At 39.0% G+C, this 22,656-nt stretch overlaps 1 protein-coding gene across 1 annotated transcript in view; it reads right to left on the bottom strand.

Moving 5' to 3' along the window:
* LOC108547707 (titin homolog) overlaps positions 1 to 22,656 on the bottom strand; it is a 102,361-nt gene that overhangs the window by 14,543 nt on the left and 65,162 nt on the right. Inside the window, exons 2-3 of the mRNA XM_017900331.1 lie at positions 5,509 to 5,937; positions 259 to 424 (exon numbers count right to left, since the gene is read on the bottom strand). Coding sequence (XP_017755820.1) covers positions 259 to 424; positions 5,509 to 5,857 — 515 coding nt within the window. The 5' untranslated portion in view covers positions 5,858 to 5,937. The remainder of the gene's footprint in view (positions 1 to 258; positions 425 to 5,508; positions 5,938 to 22,656) is intronic.

Genomic DNA, 22,656 nt, shown 5'->3' with positions numbered 1-22,656 from the left:
GTTTGATCGAATGACATTATATATTCATAACTGACCCAAAATATTTCGAAATTCAGGAACGAACGGAATCTTTTCTCCGTTTCGAAATAGCAAGCTAAAAACTAGGATCTTCCTGATCTTCGCTCGTGTTTTCAACATTTTCGCTGAAGATTCAAGCGATCTCGCTACGCCCCGGACTGGTGAACACGATCGAATGTTAAACAGTAGCCAGGAAGAGAACACAGAGAGCAGAGGAAGACTTTTTCAGGCGCTCGTTACCTGATGTACTTTCGATGCTCGTTCACCGGAACGAAGTACTCTTCGTAGGGATCAGCTGGAACCTCGCAAGCCTCTTGACCCTTCGTCTGTAGATTGTTGCCGGCGTAAGGCCTCATAGAGACCAGTTCCAAGTTTACGGCCTCGATCTGCTCTTTCTTTCCGGTGTCTATGAAAAACGGGAAATCGTTTAATTACATTGCAAACATCACATATCTAGGACTAATTACCAATTTTTGCTGAGCAAAATCCGAGATGGTTATCAATTACCACTTGGTTCCAATCGTAATACATAACCCTTTCGCTACGACGAGTATCGTCGTGAAGTCTCTCCCGTAGAACGAAGCGTCGTGTCAATGATGGAAACATTAGGATCGTGAAGTCTTTAGCATTCGAGGCCAAGTCTTTTGAAGGAAAAACAAAAGAGGAAAGACCAACCATCGCAATAGCTCTTGCAATTCTTTGCGAAGAGGAACGGTAGCACTTGTCTTAATTTTTACTCAATCTTTGTGGCCGGTGACTATAGACACTCGTAGTAGCGAAAGGGTTAAGACTTAAGGATATTGTTACGCGGTGCATACGTATTATCCTACCTTGCCAGACCTAAACGAGCCGTGAATTCGAGTTCGAGTTGAAATCTTGGAATATTAGGAGCCAATGATCAAGATGTTCCTACGAATCTTAATTTCGTCCATGCTCGATAGCCAAAGACGTGTTATAAAACCCGGCAATTCCGAAAGGTAATTCCGAAGTTTCTCTAACCAACTACCGAAACTTTGGACCTGGAGCAAGCGAATTAGGCAAAACTCTAGACCACATGCTTGCTCAGGAACCGTTCCAGCCATACCAAGTGAAGCCGCACCAATGGTGCATGGAAGGCTCATCACAACGATCAGGATGCCGCTCATTGGAAAATTAAAATTTCTCGAAATAACCAATCAGCGTGCACATGCCAAGGTGAGGAGCTATTAATCACCAAAAACTCGGCAGAAAAAATTGAGACACGCAACAGTACATGACACAGCTAAACGAGACTACCTAACGTGCAAACTTGTCAATTTTAAACTGTGAAACGTTCACAGTATCTAGCGCGTTTCAAAAAAAGATTACTGGAGATAACTTCTAATACTAATAGCCTGATAAAACTGATAAAATTTAGAAAAATTGATGGGATTAACAATGATTTCCATCAAAGTGTAATTTGTAGCGGGAAATTAATTTGAGTATCAGCTGGTTTGTCTAATCTACGTTATCTATGTAAAATACTTCGTTCCGATCTACATCCGCGTTAATTTAATTCCTCTGGCTACCCAGGTTGTTTTATTCAGTCCAGCCACCTTATCTGTATTTAATCTACGTGATTCACGTAATCTGTGTGATAAATTTCATTCATGTGACACATGTAATCCACGATTTCTAGATGTGATCTATCCGATTTGCATTTCGCTCTTGCTTAACCTATCTACTGCGTCCCTGTCAAACTCTGTTGAAAAAGAATGAGGAAATACAATACACTTCGCACACATGCGACACACTCGACAACCGAATTCTTGATTCACCTGGTTTCCTAATTTATTATTCCACAGTTTACATCTAATCTGCCTAATCTAATTTACCTAATTTACATTATCTACCCAAGTCGTCTAGATACCATCTCTCAGATACGCATCTGGCCCAACTTGTTTCCTCTGATTCACCTAAATTCGCATAGTCACTTAAAATTCCATTTCATAGCACATTTTCTAGCGATTATTTATGTAACGTAAGTGGCGACTATTTTGTGTAATTAGCTGTATGCATGTTCATAATTATCGGTTATCTTTCCAGTAATCTTTCACTTTTTATTTTCCCCCTTTTTTACTGCGATTCTTGGAGTATGGCGGTCTCGGAGTTACGTTCGATGGTGTACGTTATGGGCCCGAGAGAGATGGTAGGGGGTTATGTAATTTACAGGTGTGGAAATTACACGTGGTATTAAAGTATTTATTTACGGGGCGGAACCTCGCGTGCTGTAAAATCGATGTTAACAGGGAAAGAAGTTGGTTAATTACGTGTTTACTCGGACGTAGTTCAAAAGTCGATGTACTGTTATTGGGTAACGTTCATCGTTCGTAACTTCGTGTAAAGAAGAAAGTTCTACGTTCCATCGCATAGGCGGAAAATAGTTGACATATCTCGCAGATACTCCACGTCTAGCTTTTCTTTTTAAGAATAATAGCGATTAGGTCACCGGAATGCTGTTTAAAATTGACAGAAAACCGACCGAGCTATAGTAAGTTCGACATTTTTTCCATTTTCACGCGTCTTTTATTAATAAATTAACGAAAGAAATCAACAAAAAACGAATGAAAGGAGTAGCAAAGGAAATGATTGAAAATTCAGAAAGATGTAAAATATAATAGCAATTTTAACTGAAGAAAAATTCGAGAAAATTTGAAAAACTTGATAATAATTTTATAACAATTATTCCAGAATTATTATAATAATTAATAATCATTTTTCGATAAATATAGTAACTTTTGCAAGATTTCTGCCATGAATAGTTTCGTTCGTGGTGCTATTTTATTAAACGAGATTCAGAGATCTAATTATGAGATTTAATATTATAAGGTCCAGAGATCTATCGACCCAAAGTCGGAGGTACCTTGTTCGCAAACTGACCATCGCGTGGAAGGATCGTTCATGCACCTTCTGAGTTTCACCGACCTCGAACGACTTTTTCTTGGCGAGCTGTTTGCGCCGATGGTGGTGACAGTAATCAACGATCGAAAGTTCGGCTCGTCCCGATCATATCTTTCCAAATCGAGCGATCGATTTCAGTAATGGCCGCGATTGCTCCTATAACGTTTTACTTTGCTTTCGAATTCTTCACTCGAACCGTTTGCGTCAAAATTATGGTAGAACCGCTATTCGATCTGATATACAAGGCGTTCGTTATATTTTATGTTTCCCCGTGGTGTTCCGGCATTTGTTACAGCTCGTCTACTTTTACACGAATTATAGTTTCAAATTTATATTCACGAGCAGTTACAGTCGAGATTCGATTTTTACACGTGGATTTTATTTTACGCGTTTGTGTACTTCGTATATATTTTTGGCAGCCTTGTACAGGGTGGCCATTGAGAAATCGAAGGGTTTGAAACAGTCATGACTAGTTCATTTTCAATCCCTTTTATTTTCCTTTTTCGTAGAGAAGAGTGGAGAATACACAAAAATCTATTAATTATATTTCAAATAAAATAACACAAAATTAAAGAAACACGTGTTTGTAAAAATTATTTTTGTTTTATGTCATTCAGTATTTCAGTGGTATCTGTTATTAACATCGTAGATTGTGATTCTAATTTTTGGAAATTTAGTTACATAAGGGACAATTTCTCTTAAGATCCGAATACATAACCTAAATAAGAAAGTCAATGGACTTAAGACAATCCACGTTCTATAAATGAAAGGGTCAATAGTAAAAAATTCTGCAAAATTTTTAGCTCACCACGATATTAGTCGAAAATGTCGATATAATCAAATTATTCGATTAAAATCTATAGTAAATCTAAATTTATCTTATGCAAAAATTCGATACTATTTCTCATCCAATTTAACCCTTTGCACTCGAGAGGTGAGCTTCAGATTTCATAAATTTGTAAGATCGATATTAATTAATATATCAAATTTAACGTAATGCAACAGTGTGCGAGGTATCGAAATCAAATAATTCTACAATTCTATTATTATACAATTCTTTATTTACTGCTGAAAAAAGTATCGTCAGTTTTTTAGTAGAGAATCTTTGAATTTCTACTCTTCTCTAGCCAAAAAATCGTCGAGTGCAAATGGTTAACAAAATATTCGACATAGCGGAATAATTGTTTAATTTTAAATTACATAAAATAGCTGAATAGTCTAGTTAGGAATAATTCAAATTTACCAGGAACTAAAACCAAGGAAAAAGAAGAAAATAGGAATATCGCGAAAGAACACAGTGAAGCAATGCAACCGCGTTGCACTATCCCGCCGCGAAGCATTGAATTTCAAGAGCAGAACAAGCACTCCCGATCTGCTCGAGTCGCCTAATCGCGAGTTTCGTTCTAACAATCCCGCTGTGGAACCCATCGTTCACGTGCAGGCCGATGCATTATTCATCGAACGCGTGCGAACGAAATTTACGCGGTTTCCGAGCACCGTTTGTCCCAATCGTTGACAAATGTCCGCCGCGGTCGATCGCCTTTGCAGCTTGGCGCTGCAGTCGCGCGGCTTGCAGCGACCGTCGCGGCGGAAAAATGCAACAGGCGGCCACGCGTTCGCTTTTTGTCGCCGAAGAATTTTCTCCGTTCAGCACGGTAAAAGCCTGCGGTCTCTGCTTACGTAAATCCACCTCCTTTTTCGTTCTCTCGCCTCTCCTTTTCGCGTTCCTGGCAGACAGGTCTCTGTCTGACTATTCCAACGTGTCGCAAAGTTGGGAAAAAAGGGTGGGGGAAAAATTGGAATCGATGGTGACTGTGAGAAATACTGCTCGGAAAGAGTAGATCTTTAATTCAGTGTTCGGTTTTCGTGGATCGGTGAGATAGATTTTTTCGAATTCTTTTTCCTGAGTTTGAGGTTAGGTAATCGTTGGAGTATGAAGGAACGGTTGGTAATTGGACGAAGTTTGTTTTTAGGTGGAGTGCAGTTAGGGAGATGTTCTTGCTAGGAAGATTGATCTTTTATTTCGAGTGTTTGGAAGACTCTTTTTGTTATATATTCTTTCCTTTTGCTAAGATTGTACTCTATGCTCTATATATTAATTCGTAACTATAGTCTTCGTATCTGTTCCACTCTATTAGTGAGATTCTGTTAGATAACTTTATATGCAACTTTACTTCGTTTAGCATTACGAAAGTCTACCGTATACCTTGATGTACGTATATGCATATGTGATTAGTTTGTGATAAATTTCACTGACTATCGTAATGGTACATTCCCGTACACAAGTAAATAAGAAAATAAGGAAGTTTTTAATAAAAAAAAAAATAACTAACACATATTAACATATACCTCGATGTACATATATGCACATGTGATTAGTCTGTGATAAATTTCACCGACTCTCATAACGGTACATTCCCGTGCCCAAGTAAACAAGAAAATAAGGAAGTTTGTAATAAAAATGGATCAACAGTGTCCAACCGTATTACGCTATTTAGATACCAGACGTAACATGAAAAATGATGGAATTAACCAGAATGAACATAACCTAACAAATAATATCAGACTTACCATTGATTTGCACGCTGGTCGCGCTATTGTTCAAGAAACTGGCATCGTTATTGTTCCCGTTCCCGTGAACGCCGTTCATTTTCGGCTCGACGACGGTCTTGTCGTTGCTGTCGGGCAGCTCGATCTTCGTCTCGGTTCTGTAATGCGGATCCGGGCTGGTCCTTCCGGCCTCCACGTATTGCTGCGACACGAACTGCGGCCGCTGATGCCCGTTCTCCACGGGGCCGCCCTCCGACTTGTGATCCTGGTCCAAGGTCGCTTGCTGCTGACCATCGTCCAGCTTCGACTCGGTCCCGCACTCTTCCTCGCTGGCGAACGCCGGATTATCCATACCGTCGGCCGTCGACATCTCGCGATACGCCTCGCCGGAAACTGCTGGGCCCTCACGTGATCACGATCACCCGGTATCGACTCTCATGCGTCTCGATTCTGTGGAACAGAAGAAGGAAGAATATAAAGCATTTCTCGAGGAACGAGAAAATTGTCCAAGCTGTCATACCTCGAAGATGAGACTTTTAATAGCGATTTCAGGTATGTCTTACGGTTTACAAGGGTGACGAGGTGAGATGCTTAGGGGGTGTCGATGAGGTGTTCGATTCGTGAGATTTTTACGTTTTCGGTGAATTATGCGTGTTCTAATCGATTTAGAAAAATTTTAGAACTTGGTATTTGAATTTTGTGGTATGATAGATGATTGGGTCAATTCTAGAAAGTCGAAACTAAAATTTTGAATGACGAAAACGGTGCAAAATTTCCATTCTTCGGAACCTGATATTTCTCTGATCTCCACGAGGTTTCGAGGTTCTGATGTATCTCGTAAAGGTTATGGTTGTTCTATTAATTACTTTTTACCACAGTTTGATGCTTTATATATTTTTGTTTACCTGCCTGAAAATTGTGCCTAACTGATGGATAACTAGTTCCTCGTTTTAAGTCTCTACTGTACGTTGCTTTTAGAATTTGGTATTTGAATTTGGTGGTATTTTGATAGATGATTGGGTCAATTCTAGGGAGTCGAATCTAAAATTTTGAATGACGAAAACGATGCAAAATTTCCAATTCTCGGAACCTGATATTTCTCTGATCTCCACGAGGTTTCGAGGTTATGATGTATCTCGTAAAGGTTATGGTTGTTGTATTAATTATTTTTTGCCACAGTTTGATGCTTTATATGTTTTTGTTTTTGCCTGAAAATTGTGTCTGACTAATGGATAACTGGTGGAGTTTGGTCCGCAGAGTTTGGAGATGTTCTAGCGGGGTCAGATTGTTTCGGTTGGTGCAGTAGAAGAGGATGATTGATGGTGAGGTATACGCGAAAAATGCCCGTTTCATCTGATTGCGCAGATTTTTCTTGATTCCGCTGATGATGCATAGAAAGAAATCGCGTTACATAAGGAAATCCATTAGGGAATGGCAGTGATGTAGAGTGTTCCGTTTTGAAAGGTGGAGAATGAAGTGTGGTTGCTAGAAAACGTGCACAGCGCGCATCGTAATTCATTTGTTTTATTTCCGAGGTATAACGAGTTTTTCCGTTTCTAATTTTAATTAATTTTTTATCTCCTGATAAAATTTCATCAACGAGGATCAGTATACCGGTAATTACGGCTTAAATATTTCAATTAATCCTTAATTAATTCTCATCCAACCGCTACCATGTTCTACGCCAAATTACCAATTAAAACTTCTATTATAATTCAATATACAAATTCTTCCGAATCGAACGCACGAATAGACAATTTTCTCTTTCATCTATGACCAGATTTTCTGTCAGGCAGTAATCGACGATATTTTTTCTCTCCCCCCGCCCCGTAAAAAGGATCACTGACACCGTAATTCCATTACTCAACGAGGATACTCGTCGACATTTTAAACGCGTTTCGCAGTTTCCTCTACCTCGCAACCAGCTTCTCGATGACCGATTTCGGATCACGGTGTGTAATTTATCGTCGGAGAAACTGGACGTAAGTCGATCCGATTTTTTTCTCCTGGCGAAATTCACCGTTCGACCGATGAGCGAGTGAAACCAGCCGAATTTTCCATATTCCTCACGTCTTTATTACAAAATTTAATTAACCATTTAATTAATCTGTCGCGATAAATCTCCACAGTTAAACAAATAAAGAGGAAAAGGAAATAAAAAAGAGAAAAAATAGTAAAGAGATAAAAAAAAAGTCGATTTTTCTCGTGCTATCATTCATCATGTTTATGTTTCGCAAATATGTTTTGCTCTTGTTTATTACTTTGTATACGATCGACCGATATCGCCTCGTGGCCGAGTTTATCATTCGTGGCGTCGAATAGCGGCGTCGCTTTTATTACCATCGCACGCGTGCAACCACGGCTCGTATTAGCCTGATCATGATACTAATTACATCGTCATGCCATGGTCACGGTGTCTGTGCTGTGGTTTAATTAAATCGCGCGATTTTTTCCTGCCCCTTTTATCGCGATGGCCGCCAGATAAGGTTTTCTAACTGCGAACAGACGCTGCGTTATCCGCCATCGCGGAGAAGTGGGGATATAGTTAAGGGTTTAGGCTACTTCGAGGACAGCTCTTTGCTCACCACGGTAATTCTGTAGCCCCCTTTGTCCTCGAGTGATTACAGCGATATTATGCAGAATTATTCCGCTTGTTTCGTGGTAATCGCGTATGCTAATCGACCTGCGTGTAATTGTTCCAGCTGATAAGTTAAAAGCTATGAAGGTGAAATGGATTTTTCAACGATGACGAGATGAGTTACAAATATGTACTTTTGCGTAGGTTTGCAGCATTATGCATAACGAGATTGTGCATTTTAAAACTTCAGTTTAAATCTTCCTTTTTATTTCTTTCGAGCAAAATTTTTAGATAAAATTTAGATGATGGAAGGAGATAAGAGTTATTTTTTGGGGAGGAAATGAAGAGAGAGATAAAATTTTTGAATAAAGTTTAGGGCATGGGAGAAGGCGGAGAATATTTCTCCCATGATCGAAGGAAATTCTGGTTACAAAGGGTCAGGGATCCTTCAAGATGCATTAGGTTCCACGGGAACAAGAAACGCGCCAAATGGTTGCAGACGTCAGTTCGGTCTGATGACGTCAGTGGTGAAGCAATTTTGAAACTTCGCACGAGATGAACGAGACAGACGTGAGAACCGGGAGACATCCTGTCCACACGTTTCTCTCCGAACTCTTACATATTCTTATCTCCTAAACGACTTCTTCTATCGGCAAACTCATTTTTCCACAATTTTTATCTCGCCTGTTACAGAAAATCCGAATATTCTAAACTTGAACTAACATCACATTGGAATTCCTCGTATTTTATTTTAAAAGAAACACGATAACTGCTAAAAACCGTAATTAATATCTATATCGTGATAAACATCTTGCGACAATAATTGCGGATTCTAATTTTTAAATTTCTAAAATATTCTACAATATTTTAACATATTATAAAATTTGGTAATTTTTACTCAAACTTTTATTACGTTAATTATTATTTCATATATATAAATTATCGTTAAAGGGGTTAATTCGCAATTTGGCAATCGCCTCATTTTCAAGCTTGCTCGTTAACCGGTTAAAATTTCGAAATGCGAGATTTTTAAGAAGACACGATATTCTTGGATCCATGATCTAAGCTCGGCGTAGGCCCCCTTTTGGTTTCCTTCGAGCCTCCCACCGCCCTTTAGCGGGAGTCACGGTCCTCTGTGCTTTTTTCTTCGTCGATTTTGCTGAAACGTCGCGCCAACAAAAAGGCCCGAGACAAAAAAGGGAGCAGAATAAGTTACGGCTCCTAAAAAGCCGCTCGAGAGCGGCGCGATCTTTGTCTCTGTCGGGAACCCTTTCATTATGACAATTTGAAAATCATCAGGAATTAAACCTCGTAATTTAATACAAACCAATCGGCGAAAGGGACACCGGCGATTGATTTAAATCGCGTTTGCAAAACGATATTTGTCCGCCATAATTGAAAGTTCGTCACGGTGCGTGAAAATTCCACGCAATGATCGTTCGCTGGTAGCCGTTTCGCGTAGCCTAGATCAAATTTAACCTAACAACACAGGAACTCTTTGTGATGCCCGATAAAAAGTTCTACGACTCTGGTACTTCCTGCAGCAATAAGGGAAGAATGAAAAATTTGCCGCACTAGGATATACCGGGTGGGCCGTGTGAATCGGTGCGGCTTCGTGACTAGCGTCGTGACCTATCCGGTCCTCGTCGATTCATTTGTCGGAATTCAAGCAACAACGTTTTCTGTCGGAGGTTACGTAAAGATTCTTCGGAAGATCCGAGACGACTTCTTTCTCGTCCTCCGGCGAAAGCTTCGAGTTCCGCCACGGAACTTAAAAACCACTGCCTGGGTATCGAAAGTGGAGGAACCCAGAAGAAAGCGTAGGACCGCCATTACTGAGAACGGAGTTCCATATATAGGGCGAAATTTAAAATTGAGCAATTGTTGAGTCAGTATCGTAGGAATGCTTGGAAAATGAATTCCTTCAATTGCTTGTTTCATTTGTAACGGGAAAGTGAAATTTTTGCACAATGAAATACCATTTGCTGATACTATACACCGCCATCTTATTATAGTTTTGGAAATTACAACGTGAGTAGAATTCGAAGAGGTTAGTCTCTGTGTAGCAGGAAAATTTAATAATTGCAATTAAATTACGTAATGTAGCATCCTGTAACGATTGGTTATGGCGGATCACGATTTTCCTAGTGATATAGAACTCCCGTCACACCCTATAGACCACGTTCAATCTCAACTCCCATCAAACTCCCTCTTCCGAGCTGTTTGAATCTTCCATTTGCTACAAATAAAACACAACTCTATCTTAACCTTCGAGGACACAGTTCTAAAGCCACCGTGATGCCCCCTAGCGACAATTTTTTGACCTTCCAGCGAATTATCCGACATCCAGCAACCTGGTCATTCGTCAGAATTTCTAGGACACCTTGTAGACCATATTTAATCCCTATCGAATTCTCTTTTCCTAGGTCTCCAAGTTTTCCATGTGCTACAAATTGCAATAGAAACGCATTTCGGTTCCTAACCTCCAAAATTATGCTTTTAAACCTACCATAATGGTTCCTAGTGACGATTTTTCGACTTTAAAGCGAATTCTTCAACATCCACAGACCTACTCTCTGATTAAAGCCTCCAGTGTTCCATAAGAACCATATTCAACCCCAATATCCATCAAATCTCCACCTTGGATCTTCTCAAATATTCCAATTTCCAATTGGAACTGCAATTAAAACACAATCCAGTTCCTAACCTCCCAAATCTAACCTCTAAAGCTACTGCGATCCCTAACTATAATCTCTGACTTCCAAACGTCTTACCCATTCTTCACAGACCGACTTCCTATTTAAAACCTCCAGTATTCCTCACGTTCAATCTCTACGACCCTTAAAATCCCTTTTCCGATCTCCCCAAACTGCCCAATGTATCGAAAATTACGATTAAAACAAGATCCGGTTCCTAACCTCAAACGACGCGCTGCCACCGCCAGCGTGGTGCCCTCTGGCGATGAATTTTCGACTTTCTCGCGAGTTATTCGCCATCCGGCTGTACAATCACCGGATCAGGACTTCCAGGACACCCTGTAGGCCACGGTCAGACGGACGGCCGTGTTCGCGCGTGTACGTGTAAACGTTGCAGGCATATACTGCACCGAAAGCGGTTGACCCTGAGAGAGGCAGGCACAAAGGACTGATTCACCCCGGGGCCAGAGTGGAGTCCTCCTCCGAGAGCTGGCGTTCAGCGTTCACCCAGGTCGACTTCAGCAAAGCTCCGTTCTGCGCAAGTGACATAATCCTGTTGGTCTGGTCGCCGTTTTCGATTTAACTGCCGGCTCATCGTAATTGGTAACGTAATCGCGGATCACGATGCTTCGGGTTAGAGGTCCAACCGGGTCCCAGAGCTGGGAATGTTTCGCGAATTTCCGATAGAGGAAGCTCATGGAAAGAGAAATCGAGATGTTGGCAGGCCTTACCTTGCTGTTGCCCATGCGACGTCTGGTTATTTTTATTCCCTATTGTCACCAGAATTTTCCTTGATCCAGAGAAATATTAGGTTTGATAGTGGTTTGCCTGTTTTAAGGGATTGTACATTGGATTTTAACTGTGACGATGAATTCAGAATAGAACGTGTCAGAAAATTTGAATAAAATGTTGCATATAGGGATAATTAAATGAGATAAAATTTAAAAAATAAGACAGCATAGATAATAATTTCTATGTCAGACGATTTCATCGAGAGTCGACGTTAGAATCGCTAAACAAATCAAAACGTTGTAATTTTAGCAAAATTAACATCGAGTTTTATTTCTATTAGATAGAATCATAATTGTATAAACGTTATGATTTTAATTATTATTATTTATGTGTATTATAGTTAGGTACATACTTGAGATTAATAGTTCCGGTGTTAAATATTTTTTAAATACCTGGTCATATGGAAATGTTTGAATCATTTTTCATTCCATCGTTCATCTCTATTATATCAAGTTTTTACTTCACCACTAAATTTCTATTTACGCGAACAAATATTCTTACATGCAAAAGGAAGCGTGTACATGAGCGAATGAAAGTGGTTAAAGGATGAAGGATATTACAGGGTATTATAACTAGAGTCTACCTGCGTAATCATATGTATCCTCTAACTTTATTTGCTGCTACTTACAAATTGACTATTATTATTCACAACATCGTTTTAACCTTCCCTGTATAACCAACAACCTAACAGTGACTCATAACTTCCAACAAATTTAAACACCTTCCACAACACCAGACTTTCCCCACAATTCACCGGGGTATCTTCGGCCAGTATCGCCGATCCCATCTCATCTTCAGGAACTTTGATTCACTATCCAACGAGTACAAATTAGATCTTACTCGCGGCGTCTAATTAACCGAAAGGTAAAAATGAAGGATGCACGTATTCCGGGGACTCGCGAGCCACGAACATGAACGAAACGAGAAGAAAACAGAGGAAGGTAACGATTCACCGATTCGTTGCACGCACGAGCGATCGTCTGCTGTCGAAACGTGCCAAATTTCCGCGAGCGACCGACGCGTGAAAAATAAGGAACGATCTCGAAGGTAGAGAGGGTGTGTGCTAATAGAGCGTGGTTGAATTTCGGTTTCGATCGAACGGCTGGTATGCATAGATAATGCAGAAAAGTTGCGCAAGGTTTCCTGTCGATTACGATCAAGGTGAAAGTCTTCGGGCTCGCCAGAGCGAAACGTTTATCAGCAGCTGAGGCTCGTAAGTTACTGTGTCCAGCTAGAGAATGTCCTTTAACGACGAATCCAGAATTGTCCTCTGCAGCCTCGAAATCCTTGTGAGAGGATAATCGTTCCCTTCTCAGGGGTATCGAAGATCCTCCTCTGCTGGATGGATGTCCTTCGAGTAGTTGGTAGTCATTGTTGGTGATCGAGATCCTTGTACGTTTGCGTGGAATCTTTTATCTATTTGTCATTGTCAGGAATATAGATTTGGCTATTTGTTTTAATTGCTTTGCGAAGATTGCAGTATGTTTAAATTTTCGATCTCAAGATTGAGGTTAGGAATCTTCGTCGAAGTCCAAGATCCTTGTACGTTTACGTGGAATCTTTTATTTAGTTGTCATTGTCAAGAATGTAGATTTGGCTATTTGTTTTAATTCTTTTGCGAAGAATGTTTAAGTTTCCGATACCTGGAGTTGTTTTCGATTTCAAGATTGAGGTTAGGAGTCTTCGTTGAAGTCCGAGATCCTTGTACATATACGTGGGATCTTTTATTTACCTGCCATTGTCAGGAATATAGATTTGGCTATTTGTTTTAATTGCTATGTTGAGGTAGTGGAATGTTTAAGTTTTTGATTCAAGATGGAGGTTAAGAGTGTTTGTTAGTGAGTGAGCGCCTTGTACACGTACGTGGGATCTTTTATTTAGATGTTATTACCAGGTGATCGTGAATATTGAATATAAATTTGGTTGTTTATTTTAATTTCTTTCGTAGACATTGTGGAATATTTAAGTTTCCGATAGCTGGAATTGTTTTTGATCAAAGATTGAGGTTAGGAGTGTTCACTGGCAACCGAGATCCTTGTACCTTTACGTGGGATCTTTTATTTAGCTGTTATTGTCAAACGATTGTGAATACTGAGCATACGACACGAGCATTGAGTATTTTCTTAATTATCGAAGTTTCTGATGGTCAGAATTTCTTTTGATTTTAAATCGGCACTCAGCCTATCACAGCGAGCCGGGAAACCAGTATAAATTACAAAAGAAACAAAATGGAAAACTGATTACGTATGTACAATACGTAGTGTTGATGAGAATGCATTTCAGAGGTTTTATAAGAGAGAGTGAGGCCAGTCGCAAAAAGTTAGTAAAAGTGGAAGTAGTACATGCATGAATTGAAATTCAGTTGGAAGAAGTGCACAGCAATGACAGTATGGGAACAATTTGCATGTTGCTTTTATTATTCCTCACTTGTGTGCACAGGAAGAGAAAATATGTCTGAAAATATCCTCACTCTCTAATACACCTGTTATCTCATTTTCCATGCAACATCGAACCTCGATAAATTCAAAAATGACAACTCGAATTGCGTTATTCCTTGGACCGAATTCCAAATAAATGTACTACGAAAATCACTGTCTCAAGCACGAGCGTGGGTTTTAAAATTTATTATGAAAATTCGAAAACAGTCACTTAGCTCGTGGCAGATCCACTACCAAGGTTTAGCCAACACGATGTTGCTTATTTTCTTTTTCCAGACAACTAGTTTTTGGACTAGCGTTTGGTATTTCAAGATTTAAATAGATACGGGTCTGATTTACTGATTTAACTCGGGGTGAGACAACCACTGTGAGATAAGGTGACCCTCGGGTCGTTCAACCCACTCCACTGTGTGTCACAGAAATCTATACTCTAAGCAGCCTCGTGTTACTAGAGCTTAGCTCAAATTTTCTCTCCTCTCTCTGTGCAGCGGTAATGGACTGTCATTGAGTTTCATTTTACCCTGACAGCGTAATTCAATTGTTTCCCAGAAATTGATTACGAGCCTCGCACTCGGATTTATCGCACTGTCAATCGTCGGATTAAGAAAAGATTTCCCTCGGTCTCGAGTTCGATCCGGGAATAATGGGCCGATGTAACGAAATCCCGGATTTCTGGTCCAAGAACAATATTCTGGTCCGTGGAACGTTATTCCGAACTAAGTCCCGATCGATTACGCGGATTTTATCGATTCGACTGCAAATCACTGGCTACGCCGCCAGAAATAGGAGATTGCGTCCGTGAAACAGCTGGATTCTATTACTTTCAGCAGCAAACTTATGATCCGGTCTCGCGTTTCGGTCGTACTCGTGTGTGCTGCTAGATTTCTCCACGGAATCTTTTTGCGTGTTCGGCGAACGGGATTCCGTTCGGAATACGTTATGCCACATTTGTGTTTGCAAAAAGTGAAATTAGTTCGAAACGAGTAATTATCGGTCCGATAATTAGAACGATTTCTGGCAAAGAAACCGGCCAATTTGTGGGTATGCTGTATTTCCGATGAGAAAGCAAGTGGATTAATAAACGAATGGTATAAAGCATTCCTACTTTTTGCGAAATATACTTATAAAATATTAAATGGACGCCTGTTATTCTTTTCTGAGTAAGAAACAGCTAATTTGGGGCACATAAAATTCTTCGTTTTTCCAAACACCCTATATGGAGGCTTCCATAGATCATCCCTTTATCATATTTTTAACGAAGTAATGATTTACTTAGTAAATTAAATTATACAAAATTGTTCCTTTTCTTGAAACATTCTATACAGATATCAAACGACGAGAAAGTGGATTAATAAATTAATGGTGTAAGGCATTCCTTCTTTTTATGAAATATATTTATAAAATATTAAATGGACGCCTGTTATTTTTTTCTGAGTAAGAAATAGCTAATTTGGGGCACAGAAGATTCTCCGTCTTCTGAAACACCCTATATGGAAGCTTCCACAGAGATCCCTTTATCATTTTTCTGACTGAATAACGATTTATTTATTTCATTAAATTATACAAAATTGTTCCTTTTCTTGAAACATTCTATACAGATATTAAACGACGAGAAAGTGTATTAATAAATTAATGGTATAAAGCATTCCTTCCTTTTATAAAGTATATTTATAAAATATTAAATGGACGCCTGTTATTCTTTTCTGAGTAAAAAAATAGCTAATTTAAAGCATACAAAATCCTTCGTTTCTTGAAACACCCTATATGAAGGCTTCCACGGATCTTCATTTTTCTAACTAAAAAATAATCGATAAACTTGATGAACTTAATTATACCAAATTTTTCCTTTTCTCGAACATCCTGTTTCCCAAACCGGGTATCTCTATCCTATTTATGACAAGAAATCATTCACTTAGCAATCTAACGTACGGTACAAGTAGGAATTAATAATACGAAACATTCTTTCCTTTCTGAAACGTGCTGCAGGCTAACCAAGAAACAGCTTCCCTAACAGCGTGATTCGAAGCAGGAAAGGGAGTACAAAAAATTCTGTCCTTTTTGAAATATCCCGTATAAAATCTCATCCTTTACTCGTCCCTGACCAAGGAGCAGCTTATCCATCGGCGCGTTTCAGAGTTGGAAGAAGGAATTAACGACACAAAAACCTCTTTTACCTTCGAAAGATGTTGCATAAACTCTGAGACGGACATCCCTTACGCGTTTCCCGGAATAACCCAGGTTAATCGGCTTCGTCTGCGACGAGCGAGTTTCACCGTTAGAGTCCCAAGCAGCGCGATCGCGCTCTTCAGATTTTGTGTCGAAAAATCCCAGTACATTTCAAGCGTTATGGACAACTGACAGTGCTATCACTGACTGTCGAAGTGGCAAGGAAAAAGCACAATCACTGTAACAACCAAGTTCTCATTAAGCAGCGCGATCGCGCTCTTCAGATTTTGTGTCGAAAAATCCCAGTACATTTCGAGCGTTATGGACAACTGACAGTGCTATCACTGACTGTCGAAGTGGCAAGAAAAAAGCACAATCACTGTAACAACCAAGTTCTCACCCTCGTCAATAGATGGATTCCTAACTTGAAGGAGGTTCGAGGACTTTCTCGCAGTCCTTGGTAAGGTTCGACCTCCCTTAAATAGAAGTTCCTGTGTCACCTGTCACAAAAATTGATTGTGAGCCAAAAATTAAGTTCCCCTGTTCCACTTAGCTATCTTCGCAAAGAATTGCAATCGCTATTGCGATGATCGGTTTCCCTTTTCCTTTTTCCTTTTTTTCAAAAGACAGCCCCGAATGCTAAAGACTGTGCGCACACGCAATGTTTCCTTTTTAAATCATTAAAATTATTAAAAATTACGATTGTAATACTTTCAGGCCATTGCTTCTTAATAGGTTAAATCTCCAATCGGGTAGAAGGATCTTTCTATCCCACCAAATTTGCATTTTTACTACTCCCCTAAAGATAAAAATTGCGCCCTTTAAATCATTAAAATTATTAAAAATTACGATTATAATACTTTTAGACCATTCGATCCTAAGAAGTTAAATCTCGAACCGGGTGAAAAGGTCTTCCTATTATACCAAATTTGTATTTATTGCATATTATTTCCTTAAAAAAGAAAAAAAAAATTGCGCCCTTTAAATCATTAAAATTATCAAAAATTACGATTGTAATATTTTTAGACCAGTCCTTCGCTTTAATCCTCCTACAGGAAAATTAATAAATTTTGTATGGAACAATATTTTTCTCTAAATTAAATAGCGAAATACAAAGTGGCATTCGCAGATCTTGCTAATCAGTTTCCAGCCATTAATTCCACTTTTCCATCAGTGTTGCAAATAGCGAGCGGATAGGAGACACGCCTCATAGAAGAGGAATCCTAGTGATGTTAAACGACGGACAGTGACGTAACAAGGATCACGACGAAAGAAAGCGCGAAGGCGTTCGAGCGTTGCACATGCAGGCGCGTGCAAAAATGTCGGGTCGCATTGTCTCGCAAGAGAGAGAGAGAGAGAGAAAGAGAGAGAGAAAGAGAGAGGTAGAAGGAGATCTCGACGTACCTGAAAGATCGCAAGTCGACCGCCGATAATTACTCGAATACGAACGATCTATGGGCCTGGATCTCGTCGAAAACTGGAATGAAAGGGAGTGCGGACGAGTAGAGCGGTTTAAATGGGACACCTTCGCGAAACCAGTGTTCCGGCTGCAGATTTAACTGCGATAATTGTTGGGATAATATTGGCTTGTTGTGGCAGCGTTCGAAAATTTGTTAAGCAAACCATGCCGCTGGTTTTAAAACGATCGTTGCGTTAACCAACGTCGCATCTCTTCGGAGATAAATAGTCTGGAATAATTACAGATTCCACAGATTACTAATTATTTGCGTGTTTTGTAGGTGATGGAACGTTCACTCGCGAGATTGATCAATTTCACAGGGCAAAATGCAGAAGCTTATTTTGAATATGAAAAGTTGAACAATAACGAACGAGCACTTTGACACTGGAGTTTTGAAAGATTCGAGAAATGGAGTTGATCACTCTAATGTGAGAACAGCTCATATGGTATCGTGTATTATGTATTATCTTGACTGTGAAGTGAGGGTGATATGGAAATTCTTCACATTTTGGAAAGTAAAAAGAGAATAAAGCAGTAAGGAATATACAAATTTAAATAATTATTAATTCTTCCAGCTAGTGGAAGATTTACGGAGAAATACATCCTCCATTCCTTCAACGCAAATAATCAAAAACTCACGAAAGAATTAATTACAAAGTTAAACGATTCGAACATTTAAAGAACTGTTAATTTTTCCAGCTAATTTTCTATAAAAAATCAGACAACAAATCAACAATTGTAAAAAATTGCTAAACGGAATTCCAATAAAAACACAAAACTCTACGAAAAGGTGGGATTCAAACTGAAAAAAAAAAATAAAAAAGATAAAATAAATACAAAAAGTGAAAAAATAAGAAAACTAATAAAAAAATTATAAGACTAATTGTAAGAGGAATAGCAATATGAAGAGAAATAAGAGTAGAAGAAAATAAGGGACAAAGGGAAAATAGGTACAGGAAGAAAAATAGGAAGAAGATAAGGGTAAAGAAATAAGCAGAAAGGAAGAAAAGGGAAAAAGCAATAAAAAGACAGAAGTTACGGAAAGCGAGCGCGATTCCGGTGTGCCGAAGTGAACGTTCCATTAGGCCGGGTTCCGTGATCGCGACGCGTTTTCCTCTCGAGGAACGCGGCCCCTCGCGTGGAATCCTCGTCATTCGAGAAGAGGATATTATCTTACGCGAATCCATACACCGGCGCCGGTATTATTAGACAAAGCCAGTGCCGTACAGAATGACCATTAGAGAGACGTTGAAACGCGGCTGTACCTATCCACCTTTTCCTGCCCGCCCGCCCACGTTCGCGAGTTCCTTTGCTTCCATGCGAGTTCCTACGATCGTTTCGCACGCAATTACTCTATCCGTCTTTTCCTATGAGCCGCGTGCAGAAAGTCTCTCCGAGATTGCAAACGATTCCTGGAAGATTCCGTTTTAGACCGCGTTTGCAACGTCCTCCCGATCTTCAGAGTTTGGACACCCCGATCGTGGGAAACCGAAGAGAACCTGCGAAGGCGCCCTCTACAGCGCCATTTTTGTACGATCATGCTGATTTTTCGAACTCGGCAAAGTGTTATGTTCTCGTCTTGCTTTGGGTCTCGTTGGCTGCCATTTTGATGTCAATTTTATTCTAGCTTCTTAGATCTTTTGACTCGAAGATTGGAAAGAGGGTGAGGAAGAGGGAGAGGGGGTGAAGGAGACGATGAGTTTGATGTAGATAGGTTTGACTCATTTACGATTTTATTGCTATATATATAGAAAAATTTGAATAATCTTTTTTAAAACGTATATTGGTTTTTCACAGAATTATAAAGTGTATACAAATATCAATTCCTTTCCCTCCCCACTCCTTAGTTCCAAAAATCCATATGTGCTATACCTATTCTGACGGATGTGAGTCAAATTGACTCATTAAATAATTTAAAATTGGTCGTTTTACGCACATGTAACTTATTTCTTGTGCATAACAATTTTTGTGAACAATCTGACGCGAGAGTTTTCATGTTCCAACTGTTAATTTACTAGTTTATGGCCCCTTAGTCCACCGAGGTCCAAGGGTACCACGCGTGCAGACTTACGTTGAGACAGGTCCCTTGTTAGCCGAATCCCAAGTACCTGCACTTAACCCTGTCGAATAAGGGTTGTAATGCCTCGCAAAAATCCGCGGAAAAAATAGAATATATATGTCAAAATTGTTTTGAATGAAGTTTCTTTAAAATAAAATTTTATTTTTTTCAAAAAACTTCAATTTCGATGTTTCAGTCAAATTGACTCGTTTCAGGCAAAATAGGTATATACCCAACCTAATCTAATGTTAAATTCGTGGTTCAGAAGCGTGACACGCTTCGCACTTGCTCTACGAGTAGATTGAGATTTGGATTTAGATAAGATAACGGAGTTGTGTGTTTGATACGGTATTACGAGATTTGATCAAACCGTATCGGAAACACTTTGATGACTGCTGATGTAACACTTTCATCGCTTTATCTCTAATCTATATTTTTATTTTACAAATTTTATTCCTGTTATTCCGTTGTTCCGTATAGGCGAAAAGGAAACGAAACGAAATTAACACGTTGAATACCAACTACGAGATATCTCATAGGTTGTTTCCTTGCCCAGGATATCTACTAGGAGTTATCTCGCCCCTTCATTATTTGCCATATTTGTACAGCTACGAGGGAACCCGTAGTATAACTGTAGCATAATTCAAGAAGAAAAAGTTTGTACAAATTTATTCATGCAGAATAACATTTTTATAGTTAGGTTAGATAGGTTAGGTTTTGTTAGATTAGATTAGATTAGGTTAGGTTAGGTAATAATTTGTGATAATTTTTAAAACAATCTTGCACGTCAATTACGAGATAATTCGTAACATGTTCTTTTTTTTTTTCAAAAAATTTTTTAAGCTTTTTAATTATTACTATGTACTATAAATAAAATTTTTAATAATATAACACGATTAAATCCAATTGGTTTCTTAGATCGGAATCGCGAAAAGTTGCGTGGCAGTCAACGTGTTGAAAAGTTCTACGAAAATTCTGAATCGATTGTACTTTCACAGAAATTTCTGTGAAATGATTTTATCGTACAGTTCTTTCGTTGAAATATGAACGGAATATTTCGAATATTTTCATCGAAGAAACCGTGCTACGCGATGATTAAATCTGTAATTACAACTGTAATTAAACGTACGATACAATTGCGGATACAGATAATTGGACTGTTTATTTTGAAAGCGGTGCAAGTCCATTTGCAGCTCGTAAATGTACATTATTTTCGTTAAATTCGCCTAAAAGAAACTTATATATTTCATTGCTATAGTTCACATAATTGACCTATATTTTTTAATTGACAAATACGCTGATCTTTAATTTCCTCTAAATGACAGAAAATAAATAATCCAATTTATAATTAATTATATTTTCCCTAATGACAATTTCATCGGTCCCAGTGGGCTCGGCTGACCTCGTGGGGATAAACGCAGGAAGAAAATCCCTAGGAATGCATAATTACTAGCATTGTTCGAGCGCGAAACTTCGGGCCGGTTACAAACTATTGTATGCTTAATTACGACCGTTGTAACCGTTCAATTTCATAGTTTCCGATAACACAACCACCCTATTGTGCATTACCCTCGACCGGGGATAACAATGAAAAACGGGATATTTTTCGAGCTGTGCGTCAAAAGTGTGCCAACGGTCTGTGCTTTTTAATTACACACGGCTGCACGGTAATCATTGCTAAACAAGCTGCCTAACCCAAACCATTAATTAACTCTGTAAACGTCGTTTTCCACCGTTCAAACAACGGACACTCGTAATTTCCCCATTTCCCCTTCTCCATTCATATTCCACATTTATCTCTCAATCGAGGAATCTTCTATCTTTCGCGAATCACGTGCCGAGTGATACGAACTATCCTCATAATAACAGCAGTCTAACCGATATTAAACAACATAATTAATATGAATTAATATTAGATAATAATGGAAGTCACAGTGATTAATCGTTTTTAATTGCACAATTATTGCAATATGGGATGTAATATTTTCTTTCTCCACGAAGGAAGTGAACGTGAAATGGAAAGTAATGGGATACAGTAGATCATCGAGGATGAAAACAAACGAAAAGGGGTAATTTTCTCTCGACGATGTGTCAAACTGTCGAAGAAAAATTCGAAGAGACTCGAAAAATTGCTCTACCGGTTTCCAATTTCTTATACGAATTATTCGAGGTTATTCGATTGTTATCTCGCGATAAATTTGATGGAGGATGATAAAATAAGAAATCTCGAGGAGTTTCGAGTTATTCGGCTGATGGTTATTCGCGCGATCGTTAGGCTATCGATATTTAATCGCCGATTTCGACGCACTGGTGGAAAGTAAAAGCGGTGAAAGCTTGGAAATAGCAAGTATTCTAATGGACTCGTTGCACAGAGCAGTGGAAGTTTCGGCCGAGGTGAAACTTTGGAGAAAAAGATGGACGCGTTAAAAACTAGTCTGCTCACGCATAAATTACACGTGCCATAGGAGACGGAACAACGTTCGGTGAGCTTGTCGATGCATATATTGTGCAACGATGCTCTCTAGAATTTCTTAAATGTCAGAGGGTTATTCTGCAGCGCTTCGAATCGATCCTCCTCAAAACCATCCGGTACTTTTCCATTTTCTGCTTGAAATTTACAGTAGCCGATGCTTCTCTGGATGCACTATCCATTGGCTGACAACGACCAGAATTTATCATACCAATTTGTCATTCCAATTTATCATTTCATCTACTCTTGCTATACATCTGTATATTTCTATTTCATTCCTGTCAAGATATCATTTTATTTTAGGTTTCATTCGAAGTCTGGATCGTCTCGAATTTTAGAAATTAATTTAATTTAGACAATTTGAAATAAAAATTGCAAAGTTTGAATATTATTCGAAATTTATCGTTAATTCCAGAATTCGAGATATACTATTTTATTGATTTGCAAATGTGTATCTACCATAATGTTTTCAGGAAGGATTCTAGAACGAGCAATTTTCTTTCTCAAACTC

Source organism: Eufriesea mexicana, unplaced genomic scaffold, assembly GCF_001483705.2.
Source record: "Eufriesea mexicana isolate 0111107269 unplaced genomic scaffold, ASM148370v2 scaffold1140, whole genome shotgun sequence".
In the NCBI taxonomy this organism is placed as follows: Eukaryota; Metazoa; Arthropoda; class Insecta; order Hymenoptera; family Apidae; genus Eufriesea; species Eufriesea mexicana.
This window is presented reverse-complemented; position numbering and strand designations above follow the sequence as displayed.